Source organism: Pelodiscus sinensis, chromosome 2 (assembly GCF_052426305.1).
Source record: "Pelodiscus sinensis isolate ZL-2025 chromosome 2, ASM5242630v1, whole genome shotgun sequence".
Taxonomy (NCBI): Eukaryota; Metazoa; Chordata; order Testudines; family Trionychidae; genus Pelodiscus; species Pelodiscus sinensis.
This window is the reverse complement of record NC_143053.1, coordinates 8,934,549-8,947,541: the sequence shown is the minus strand read 5'-3', so window position 1 is coordinate 8,947,541 and position 12,993 is coordinate 8,934,549. Positions and strand designations below refer to the sequence as shown.

General features: G+C 43.6%; 1 protein-coding gene across 1 annotated transcript in view; it reads right to left on the bottom strand.

The window, feature by feature from the left end:
- The window catches only part of SLC45A4 (solute carrier family 45 member 4), a 92,652-nt gene that overhangs the window by 33,356 nt on the left and 46,303 nt on the right, over nucleotides 1–12,993 (bottom strand). The window contains exon 2 of the mRNA XM_075920044.2: nucleotides 10,203–10,806. Within this exon, the coding sequence (XP_075776159.2) occupies nucleotides 10,203–10,446 (244 nt within the window). The 5' untranslated portion in view covers nucleotides 10,447–10,806. The remainder of the gene's footprint in view (nucleotides 1–10,202; nucleotides 10,807–12,993) is intronic.

Here is a 12,993-nt window from a genome sequence, read left to right as displayed (position 1 = left end):
TGCAAAGTTCCCTCCCACCAACAGGGGCACAAGTACCTAGAGAGAACTACTTGCTGTTCAGAACAGTTGGCAGTTCTCTGGGGGTGGAGGGAAGAGGGCAAAGACTTTGTGTGCTTCCCCCACGGTCAGACCAATCAGTCTGTGGGTAGGGAAGCAGGAAGTGTGCTGGCCCCGCCCCTTCTGCCTGAGGCCCTGCCCCTTCAACATTTCTGAAGTGGCCCCTGTCAAATTGTCATCCACACCTGACCTAAGCAGTTCTATGTGGAAATGCTGGTACAAACATACACAAATAGATGAAGTTCATAAGTCACCTTTTGCATCATGGACAATACTAAATATATAAAAAATAAGCTCAAGATGAAGCTAGTCACTGGATATTACTGACCAAGGACTTCAGGTAGAGATTTCCTCATCTTTGGGTCCCCTAGATCTCTCAGACTGAAAAGGAAAAATTGCTTTCTAGGAGTGTAACACATCTTATTTACTGCAAGTCAGTCTAATGTACCTGACCTACTCGGAAAAATTAAGCTGAGTGACCCAAGGATTCTCATTAAATCTTGGTTTAACCAAATGAGGGCTCAATTTAAGGGACTTACTTCATAGGCTGTCCTGGAAACAAAGTGCCTTTAGTTTATCCCTAAACTGTTTGGGCGGAAGGGCATGATTAAAAAGAAATCCCAAAAATTGCCAAACAAGAGTGCTGTTCTAAAGGACATGCAGGAACCACTTAAGGGACAGAGAACAGGATCAAGAGAGATGCAGGTGAAATCAACCTTGACAACTGTTCTCTAAACAAGTTTTTAAACATTAAAAACAAACAATGGGGACCTGGTGTTTTGGCAGAAGCCATCCTGCTAGTATCAGAAACTGGATCACTGTGTTGCAGTCCCATTTTCCCCCAATCATTAAGCACGTACATGAAACAGTCCTCTGGGAGCCAGAGACTTGTTGATTAGAAGTGACCCATAACCAGATTCTTCAAAAGAATACTGTTGGTATGCTAAACAAGACAAGAAGCAGGAGAAAGGATTAATACATCACAGGGGTGGGCAATAATTTTTGAAGTGGCCCTGGGCTGCCCCAGAAAGGGCAGGGCCTCAGGCAAAAGGGGGCAGGGCCAGGACACTTCCCATGCTCCTCTGCCAACAAACCCTGAGGGGTGTATACACTGACAAGTTGTTTCGGAATAATGGCCGTTATTCCAAAATAATGCAAGTGTCTACACAGCAATTCCATTATTTCAAAATTTCCAAATAATGGATGGATTATTCAGACTTCTGTAAACCTCATTCTATGAAGAATAATGCCTATTCCAAAACAGCTATTTCGAAATAAGGTGTGTGTAGATGCTCCACTTCTATTTTGAAATTGGCCCTGGTGAGGGCCATTCTAAGTTATTCCTCCTGGAGCTCTAAATTGAGATAGCATGTCTACTTTAGAGAAGCCTGCGTCGGACTAATTGTGAGGCTTTCCTGCAGTGTAGATGTGCTATTTCAAAATAAGTTATTTCAGAATAACTATTCCAAAATAACTGTACAACATTGATGTAGCCTGACAGGCCTGAGGGTGGGGCAGCTCATTAAGTCTTTGCCCCCAAAATCTTTGTCTCAGAACAGCTGGTGGTTCCCTCTAGGTGCTGCATGTCCTGGCAGCGGGAGGAGACTCTGCGCGCTCGCCAATCCCTAGGTCTTACTTTGCCAGGGGAAGGGGAACAGCAGGTTGGCCACATGCTAGATTCAGCCCAGGGAGGCTCTTGCTCACTACTGATATAAGAGAAGCTCATATGCCACTGGTCTCACCTGAACTATACTTTCCTGACAAGTTTTGGTAAACTATTATCCTTGCTATCGCCATCGCTGGGCTACGACAGACACCCCTATCCTACAGTTCTCTGCCCAAATCATCTAACCACCTGCTGCCTCTCACCCCATCCCACCAGGCAGATGCTAAAGATTTAGTGTTATTTTGATATTAGGCACTGGCCTTAAAAAATAAGCCCGTTAAACTGACTGGAGACAGGCATGTTCCAGTTAACAGCTCACCCATTCTCTTAAGACCCTTGCTTTGTTCCTGGAGATACCTTCTTTGTCACTGTTTCCTTTCCTGCTTGATTCCTCCAAGAGCCTTTTTTCTAAACGCCAAGCAGTGGAGCACAATTTCATGCAGGTTCAGAAAGTATTTTTATAAAAAGATCTTCATATTTTTCCACCTTCTAGTACCTAAGCATTACACAGACTCACAAGATGCACAAAGCACAAACTCTGGGGTTATGCCTATCTTCCACGATGATAGGGGTGCACACTACCGTGGCACTGCACTGTAACATGGGCAGACCAGGTCTCAGAATTGCTCCAAATATTTCCCTTTCCTTAGATCCGCCATTGCTCCAGAAGCTAACAGGCAAGACTAGAAGTTGATCCTCTTCCTCTGGGGATCTCTGTGTGCTGGATACTGCTTGTGGCCGTAACTACACAGGTCAGTGACCGGCTTCTTTTTCTGCCAAGTGTTTTCAGTGCCCCTTACTCTGCAAGCTAGGCACTTCATTGCCACAGGCAAAATGGGGTTCTCTTTCCTACTCTGTAGAGAGCAACCCAGAGTGTTCCTCTTCCTGCTGCACAAAGCTCATATCCAGTAGCTAACAGGGATGTTTGAAAGTGTGTAATTGAATACTTGTGTAACCATTAAAATTTCACATGGTTACACCACTATTTGTTAGACCCAGTGGTGGGGGTGAGCCCAGCAGCCAGTGCACTCCTGACCCCACTCCTAGGGAGCCCCTTGCTACTCCATGCTGCTGCCTATCAGACGAAGCAGCACAGGGTGGCAGGCAGGAGCTGGTCTGCAAGGGGAGCATATTTAAAAACCAGCTCCCCATACAGACTGGCTTTGCCTGCTGCCCTGCACAGCTGCCTGATACAGAGGCAGCAGCAGCCCCTGTCTGCGGGGAGCTCACAGACCCCCCCATGGACAGGGGCTGCTGCTGTGGAGCAGCCTCTGTTTGTGGGGAGCCCAGGCTGCCATGGACAGAGGCTGCTTCGCAGTAGCCTCCAGTCCCCTGCTGCTGCTGGCTCTGACAGAGGCAGCAGCATGGGGGAAGGAGCAGGCAGTGCCGTGGAGCTGGTAGAGAACCAACTTAATCATAGAACCATAGAGCTGGAAGAGACCTCAGAAGGTCATCAAGTCCAGCCCCCTGCTCTAGGCAGGACCAATCCCAACTAAAATCAACCCAGCCAGGGCTGTGTCAAGCTGAGACTTAAACACCTCTAGGGATGGAGACTCCACTACTTCCCTAGGGAACCCACTCCAGTGCTTCACCACCCTCCTAGTGAAATAGTTTTTCCTAATATCCAACCTGGACCTCTCCCATCACAGCTTGAGACCGTTACTCCTTGTTCTGCCATCTGTCACTACTGAGAACAGCCTCTCTCCATCCTCTTTGGAACCTCCCTTAAGGCAGCTCACTGCACCCCAGCCCCAGCTCCTGTCTCCCTGTGCTGCCTTTGTAGGAAGCAGCAAGGGGGGGAGAGGGGAGACAGACAGGTCTGGAGCCAGCATGCATGGCGAGCCTGCTTGAAAGTGGGCTACCACCTGTCTTCCCCTCCCCCCCATCCTGTGCGCTGCTTTATCAGAAGAAGCAGTGAGGAGAGGGGGAGGAACAGGCAGATGCGGTGCTGGTGGGGAGCTTGCTTTTAAGCCAGCTCCTCACGAGCACCAGCCCCTGCTCCCCATTCCCTTCCTACCTTTGTATCAGAAGCAGCAAGTAGGGGGGAGGGGAAAAGGAAGAAGAGTGCGTGTAGTCAAGCCTGGGTTTACCTGATAAGATTAACAGGTAAGTGTGTAGTCATCTACACATTAACATCCATAAGAGGAGCTACAGTTCTGATGCTCCGAAAATAGCTAGGGGGCTGCATAGGAGCTCAGGGGAATGGATCTGGTAAGGAAGTATAACCTTGAATATGTGGTTCCATATTACCGTCACAGAAGAACAGAAACCACCACTAACAAAATGAAACTTGCTTTAAAATCTTCCTCTTCATCCACAAAAAAAAATAAAAAAATGAAGAAACAGTCGTTAGGCAATAAGCAGCTGACTTAAGAAAAATTAACTGCTAACTAATTGAATTTGGCAAAGAGGAGTGGACAGCATACACTAACTTAGTTTGCTTTTAAGGTCTTCTATACAATAAGACCTTTTCCTTTTATACGTGTTCTAAATTGGTCCAGGCTTCTTGCATAGATCAGGAAATTTAGCTCTCCAACTAGAGTGCATCATCATGTGCACTATATTAAAAATTAAAATAGAAAGGTAATTAACCTGTTTCCTGATTGAGATTTTCAAATTAGCCTAGGAAATTTAGACAAATTAGCCTAAGAGATTTTGTTAGTTGTAGTGGAAAAATGTCTCTATCCCTGCACTACTTCAAATTCAGCCTCCCTTTTTCAAATATTTTGAAGATTAATTTTGAGTTATACAGACTTCAAGAACAGGAGGACGGCAGCTCACCTCCTCATAAAGCCTTGAACTGAAAGTCTGGCCACTTATCACTGGTGTTGCTAAAGCCCAGGCTCAGTTACTTATGATTAAGCTGCACTTTTATGCCCGTGAAGCTATTTTTCCATGATGTAGTTATTCCATAGCTGCCAAGTTTAGACTTTCAAACTGAGCAGCACTGACACTTTAGTTTGTGCTTTATAGGCAATAAACACATGCAGGATGAGCACTCAAAGAATTATATGTACATACCACTTCAGGATGCATGGATGAAAAGCTGTTTTGAGAGATTGTGTTAGTCTCATGCTTATAACATTCTACCGACTCCTCACTAAGTAATTACAGATTGTGTCCAGCTATTAATTGTGTCACAATAAGTTATTTAAATGAAAAAAGTTAGATTCACAGTAAGCAAACCGCTAATTTGGTCCTTGGCAATATACACAGCCACTTTTTAAAATTGGAGATACCTTAGTGGTCCGGAATTATTCAATAACTAAAAGTTATAGGTTGGAATGTTTCAAGATGCTATCAACATTTTACTCATGTAAATAGTTTACACAAGTTAAACCCCCTCTAGTCTGGCACCTGTGTCACCTGACCATGTTGAACCATGGGAGGTCAATACTGTTTAGCAGCATTACCCACACTTCCACTGCTTGCTGGACGCAGGCATTTATGGGTAAATTAGAGCTAAACCTAGAACACTGAGCCAGGACTGGTGGCTGTAAACAAACTTTATGGAACCATGGGAAACGTGGCCACATCCATGGGAAGTGGACATCTGGCTAACCAAAAATCAGACCAGACTACAGATGTTGCCAGACCAGAGGGCACTGGACTAGAGAGATTCAAACTGTACTATATATTCACCACTTAAGACATGTATTAATGGACTAAGACACCATGTCCTTTAAGGCAGGGGTGGGCAAAAAGGCCTCCACTGACCGGATCCGGCCTGTCAAGCAGGTTGATGCTGCCTGGGGAGGCCCTGCTGCTCCCCCACTCCCTGCTGCTCCCCCGGCCCAAGGCCAATTAGGGCTTGGGGCAGGAGGATGCACACAAAGTTCCTCCACCCTGCCAGGAGCAAGTGGAGCTTTGAAGTGCCGCATGCTGCTGGCAGGGTGGAGGAGGCTTTGTGTGCTCCCCCATTCCAGGCTGTGATTGGCTTGGGGGTGGGAGAGCATGGGAAGTTTCCTCCCACTGCCAGGGACATGGGTGCCTAGAGGAAACCTGGGAGGGCAAAGGGGCTTCCCTACACCCAGACCAATCATGGGTTGCGGGAGGGGAACCCCAGGAGAATCCTGGCTCTGCCCCTTCTGGTATGGCCCCCGGAAAAAAATTATTGCCCACCCCTGGTTTAATGTCTTGAGCTATAGATAAAGTTAATGGCTATATGTCTAAATCCAATTTAGAGGTTTTATTCACCTAAAAGTCTTTCCATTCTTTTTCTGCTATATGTGGCAGAGTGCGGAGTGAACTAGACAGAAGAACACACAAAAGCTTTAACTTTTTCTTAAATCGTATCTTAATCTTGGTCTCCCTAGCTCCCAAGTCCTATTTTACATGAAGATTTATGCTTAGGATAGTAATAAAATCCTACTTTCAAATACAAATGGTGAATTTTAAGTTAAGGAGTCCAGGTTATAGGAGGAGCTGATGGACAGGAGTGGTATGGAGCAGGCCAGAGCCATGACTTGAAGACATCTTTAAGCTTGAGCACCTATTATTCAAAGCACACTAAAGGCAATAAAAAGATGCCCATTGATTTCAATAGGCTTTAGTGCAGGTCAAGACCAATTTGAAGTTCTGGGGTTTTCCCTTAGTCTTTCCTTACTATTATGTTATGATCCATTTGATAGTTTCAAAATTAGATTTGGGACAGGGCTGGTCTTTGTCATGCATGAAATGTCAAGATTTCTGCAACCGCAAGCTTGTAACTATTGCCCAACACATTTTCATCTGAACAGTTCTGCTTGCACCTGGGCTATGCAATACTTTGAGCAGGAATCAGATGCTTTTGTTTGTGAAGTATCCAGAATGCTATTAGCACTACCTCACTGTGCCCAAGTTGACATAAAAGCTATTTTATATGTAAATTATGAATAAGCGGAGTACCTGTTTGACTACAGTATAGAATGAAAAAAGTATCTATTGTATTCTTACTGAGTTTTCTCCACCTCATTAGAGCCTGTTAATTAGAATTGAAATATTCAGTTTCCTGAGATATTACTGCTTAACATCAATCACTGCCTGAAAAAATATTCAAAGGTAAGTCTACAACAGAGTATATTTCCATGTGAAAATGGCAAATGTTTATGGAAAGTGGCCACTAAATTCCCATATTACAGTAATGTCAGATGTCCACTGAAATATTAAATGATATGCAAGAGTTAGAGGTACAATTATACTAGAGCATGAATTTCAAATACCAATTGGACAGCATTACCTGAAATGGGTTCCCATTCTACATCACATTAGACCTGGAAGGACTAGAGTTTGCCTCTTATAGGGAAACTTTCTAAGTCACACAATGGTAGATGGGATGTCAAACTGTTTACTTCAACCTTGAGAATTTATTTTCCTTCCTTAGAAGAAATAGTAATACCTTGAATAATTTATGCTGCTTTAGAAAGAGGGAGAGTGGAACACTTTTGTTGCTAACCATCAGTTCTCTGAATAGTTAATAAGCACAGAATACTCAATGGCTTTTCCCCATGCTTTTGAAATGCAATAAAGGCTTAGCAAACCATTTACCATATTAACTATAAAATCCTATGTTATACACTTCACATTTTACAGATATATTCCTGAAACACTATTACTGAATTGCATGTTATCAACTTTTCATATTAAACATATAATTCATTATAAGTCAAGATGGTTTTCTTATACTGGAAGGCCTTTGGAATCTGATTCCATGGCCATAAAAGTTACCTTAAGAAAAGGGTGAAAGATGTACTTTAATGAAACCCAGGACACATTTGTTACAGAAAAACATGCAAAATGTGGTAGTTTAAGGACTGAGAAGTGTTGGTAACAAAGGCCACGCACACTAAGTCTAATGATTTATCACTTTTTCAAGTATTATGAAACAGTTTCCAGTTTTTAAAATATCAAAAACTTAGTAAGTTTTGCAAAGTAGCATTAAAACTTCTAGCCCTGTTTTGTTCTTTTCAAATCCTCTTGGTGTGGTAGGACAAACATTGCAGAAACTGTTTTGAGTGAAGGCAAATTTATACCATATAGGGGTAAATTTTGGGAGGGCTAATAATGAAACTACACATTTGTAAACAACGCTAAAGCTTTGTCTTTGGACTGGTCTAGTTAGGGCACTCTGCACCCACTGAAGTTAGTAAAGTCTGAAAATACTTGTGTACACAACATGATTCATGGAAATCCATGCTAGGAGCAGGAAGGAAGGGGAAGGAATAAAATGGTGGCAGTTCAGAGTTAGCCCCTGGTGGGCTGCTGTTGCTATATTTACCTGCCCATACCTGCAGAGGCAGAATCTCAGCTCCCACTGGCTGGGAACAAAGATCTGTGGCCAACAGGAGCTATGATACCCTGTACCTGTGGAGGTGCAGTAAATATGGTGGTGTGGGGGCCCACTGGGGACTAAACCTGGAAGACTGGATCCAGCCCATGTGCTGGTACTTGCCCACCTGTGTGCTGAAGGATGCACAGAATTCAAGATCCTCAACCAAGACAGCCATCCTGCAGCCGCTATACCTCACAGAGTACCGGGAATATGGGCACATAATCCCTGCTGTGCTCCTACAGAAGTGCTTCCCAATACCATTCCCACCCCGGGCCTAAGTCAAGACAGTGAGAACAATTGTACCTGAGCACCCAGCTCTTTCAAGTCACCATCCCTGATAATTGAGCCTTGACATTCCCCACAGGAAAGAAAAGGTGGCAACAGAGGAAACAGATGGATTTACAGCTGTATGTTTTCAGACATGAAATTCAACACAAGAACAATACATATTCCTGACAGCATTGACCTGGTTCTGGCCAATTTTTAGTGGGTGTCTGGCTGGCTGCTCAAACTGCTGAGCAAGCCTCTGAACCTCGGCTTCTCACTCATTGATAAGGCTCTCTTCCTGGCTCTCACAAATATTGTATAAAACATGCAGCTATAATTCCAAGCACGTTTTCCCCTTCCGCTTTCAACCTTGCTCATTAACAGTGCCACCTTCCTTTCAGGTGGCCAAATGCAAACTCCTGTCATTCAACATCCACAGAGGCAAGTTAAATAGTTCCTTCCTTCTGTCAAAGCAGCCTGGAGGTGAAGGACTTCCATCAGTCAGGGAAACAGGGATACGCCAAGTCTTTTAGGATAACCTGACCAATCTGCATACTGCTAACATTTAGTGAATGAAGGAAGAACTTGCCCCCAGGATCACTAAGGGAATTAAGGCTGAGTTCCAAAAGATCATGGCCTTTCTAGACCATCCCGGATTGGTGTTTGTAAAACCTGCTACGGTGACAGTCATTAAGCATCATAGAGAAAGACCCCTTTGTGAAGCACTGAAACCTGGTGGAGGGGGGAAACTATAGGCACATAGGTCTCAGTTTGAGAACCCCCATATGTGCAAAGCCAATCAATCTCCCGAGTGTTACCAGGATTTGTAACGAGTGCCAAGGTACCTTATGCATGACATCAAACACCTGCATTACAACAGCCCCAGTAGTTGATCCCACTTAGGCTGAATTAGTTGGCTATGGACTGGTAGCACTCGGGGTGGCTAGCTTCCTAATGACAGTGGTGACCCACTTCTTAGCAGGTATGGGACACTTAGTATACTGTGGTTGCAGCTCCTAAAATAGTTGCCTTCATCATTCTTAAGTTCTCACCACTGGTCAGTCATCCCAGAGGCACAGAATGATCCTTCTCCAGCAACCAACACTGACATCCCAAGTGCTGAAACAGCACCATGTGAAGCTGCTCCAGGAACAGCCCTGATGTAGCAATTGCTTGGTGGCATTCATTTCTTCCTCCTCCTCACATGGTGTTACAGGGGGTCTGGAGTGCTGAGCCTCGAGGGCCAGATCCAGGCAAGCCAGAGGCCACATTTGGCCCCTGACTCCAAGGTTCCCCACCCTTGCCATAAAGTGAGAAATATAATTAAAAATGTGAAAACACTGTCTGACATCTTTCTATATTATGTGTTTTTGGAACATATCTTGGACTTCTAGCGAGAATGGCATGTACAACCATTCAGTACTGTCAGATAACAGTCTGTTGGGACAAACCTAGAAAAGAGTTTGAGGGGTGTGGTGTGGTAAAAATACAATACATTCCTGGAGGAATGAAAAAAGTTAATTGTGCCAATATTTAAAGATCGCTTAATGCACAAAAATTATAGTCTTATTAACCTGATATTGATTCCACAAATGAATCTTCATGTTTCCAAACCGCATAGAAAGATCAATATATGACTTCATCAAGTTTTCCAGTGTCTAGTAATGAAGCAATATTGTTTTAAGATTTAATCTAAGCTTTAGAATACATAAGTAATTAATTTGCAATATTAAGCCTGTTTAAATTCTGTCTTCTTCCCATGCAAGGAGTATTTATTAATCTAATACATTTAATAGTAGGCCCTCATCTTTCTAGCCAAAGTCAGGAAAGTCAGGTCCTTTAATGAGACCAACAATTATTTGGGAAATAGCAGTATATTAAGCATATGAAAAATGTACTTACCAATCTGCAACAGTACTGGGGTTACCAATGCTGTCTCCATAGCATAACAAAATTCCCTGCCAAACATTACTGCGCCATGCATCACCCAGAGGCGTATTGGTATCCGGTTTATGGATCCTTCACTAATAGTCTCCTCCCTACTCTCATTTTCTTTGCTTGCTGGTTTCTGAAGATGTGTCACGGGTAGCTCTTGAACTTGCATAGATTCCGAGTCAGCGTTCTGGGGAGCCATTTTCATTACCATAAAAATATATATTTATTATAGACCTATAAATAATACTATCATATCTAAGATGTCTTCTTTCAGCTTCTGTTGGGTTCCTGATGCAAGCAATGCTTATATTCCTCTTGTACAGATAAATATTTCACAACTTCTTAAGTAGGCATGAAACAAAGAACATGAAACTATTTAGTAGGAATTTCAACATATGGCTTGCTAGTTTACTGTGAATTAGAGTTAAAAATCCATAATTGCCACTCAGTTAATACCAGTTTCATAATTATTATTGACAAAGTGCTGAAGTTGTTGTTCTTGCTAGGCAGAGGTGAAAAGGCGACACAAAAAGGTGCTCCACTGTTAATCCCCATCGAGTGGCTGATTAATCTGCAACAAAAATAGTAAAGTACAAGCCATTAGATATCCAAGCAATAGATGCCAACTGCCATCCCCCCTTCTGAACATACATGCCTTGGGGAGGTCAAACTTCCTGACCTGCTGAGCAGATAGCAAAAGCCCCAGGGTTAAGGGCTTCAGCCCCACTCTTGATGGCATGCCCTACGAAGCTGAAGTCCCAAGAACCCTCCCCGCAAGGCAGAAAATGGGAGGGGCATGAGTGGAGAACGCTGTGAGCCACATTAACTGTGCAAGATCCACATACAGCTTATGAACCACAGTGCTGACAGGAGAGACCACCACCTACTGACTCAAATGCCGCTTCCTGAAACACTTATAATGGCCCTTTGAGGTCTCAATGGAAGAAAGTATCATGCTTTGAGTCATCACCTACACAAAGCACATTGTTATCCCTTATCCCAGTTTCCTCCCCAAATTTCTATTACTTTGAATATATGACCTATTGCACAGGTTGATAGAGGCTGACTTCAATACTTTAAAAACCTCAATACCCAAGAGTAAAAACTACACATGTAATACTGTTATTGCTAATTTATTATTTTTTCTGTAAACAAATTAATACAGAAGTGTAAATAGTCATTCAGCTGGAAAGTATTTAATTTCTGAATGTCATTTCTTCACTGCTTCTCATCCCCTGCAACATCAAGATATCCAATCACAGCTCCTGTCTTTCAAAGCTGGTCAATGCTGCTTATGCTGAAGTTGATCACAGTGGAATAATGCAGTGCACTCTAGCTTGCACAGTATTTTCTACACTATGTTCTGCTCAGGAAGTAAGGAGGACTTTTCTGCACTATTACATAAGCACCACCGAACCACAGAAAACTAGCCACAGAACTAGCCATAACACCACACTTTTAGAGAAGAGGATAAGTATTTTGCAATAAGTGCAATTGTTAATTTTCAAAGAGTCAGATTTGATACATTAGCTTCAATGTTTCAGAGATACATGTATGAAAATCTAATCTGCACAAAGTGTATTTGATTCTTCTGAGAGAAAACGTGGGTGAGGTAATCTTTTGTTGGACCAACTGCCATTAGTGAGATACAAGCCTTCGAGCTCAAAGAGAGCCTCTTCATGGTCACAAAATAGTATTTTTTGTAAATTATGCACATGCCAGAGACTTTGAGACAGGTCTGAACATTCTCTTGATCCATAACCAAGGCACATTCCCCTTCCTGTTTATCAATCCAGGCCCTGGCCCGTGGCTAATTCATTCCTTTAGGTTTCTCACCTGGAGAAGCATCTCCCCAAAACAATGCTGACAAGGGGTAGGATTTTAGGAAAACTTAGGTAGTTACCACAGAGTTATGTTGAAATTAAAAAAAGCCACACTCTCCATGTGGCTAAATTTTCACCCCAGCACAAATGGGCCCCACAGAAGGTTTCATCTTAACAATGAGTTTAAGATATGCATAGTTCCCAGCGTGGACCCGCTGCACCAGGATGTGTGTCACCAGGTCAGAGTGGCATTTTATTACTCCTAGTCTTTTGGACCTGCTCTTCTAGCATACTATGTCATTTTAAAGTGTTATAAAACTACAGAGCTATCTGTATTGCCTTATACCACATATATTTTTCACAATCAGATAAGAGGTGGCAATGAACCTTCAGAGTTAGCATTTTTCCATGGCACAAAGGTTACCAAGTTTATTCCGACTGTAGCCAACTATGGCTACAGCAAGGCAGCTGAATATTTTCAGTCAAACAGAACATTTTAACAGCACCGTAAAGCCACAAAGTTTCCTTTTCTCGGGGGGGGGGGGGAGGGGGGCACACATGGGGAAGGGACAAGAGCAAAGGGCTGGGCCAGCAGCCGAGGACACTAGTGGGGGGGGGGGGGGAAGAACCTGGTGCCCACAGCAAAGGTCTACCTCTGCACTTATGGGCAGTGGTGGGAGAAATGGGGCAATATGCCCAGCTTATTCTGCTCCTCCAGCTGTGTCACTCTTGGAGAGGGGCAGGATAACCCCCCCACTCACCAACAGGAAGTAGAGCATCGCACCCAGGAGAGCAGGCAAGTTTGGGTTGCATCTAGGGTTGCCAGATGGTTTAACCAAAAATACTGAGCGTCTCTCCCCTCCCCACCCCCCCAAAAAAAACAGTTGAAAAAAGGGGGAGACCAAGTTGTTGAGCAAAAAACCCTTTAAGGCCTC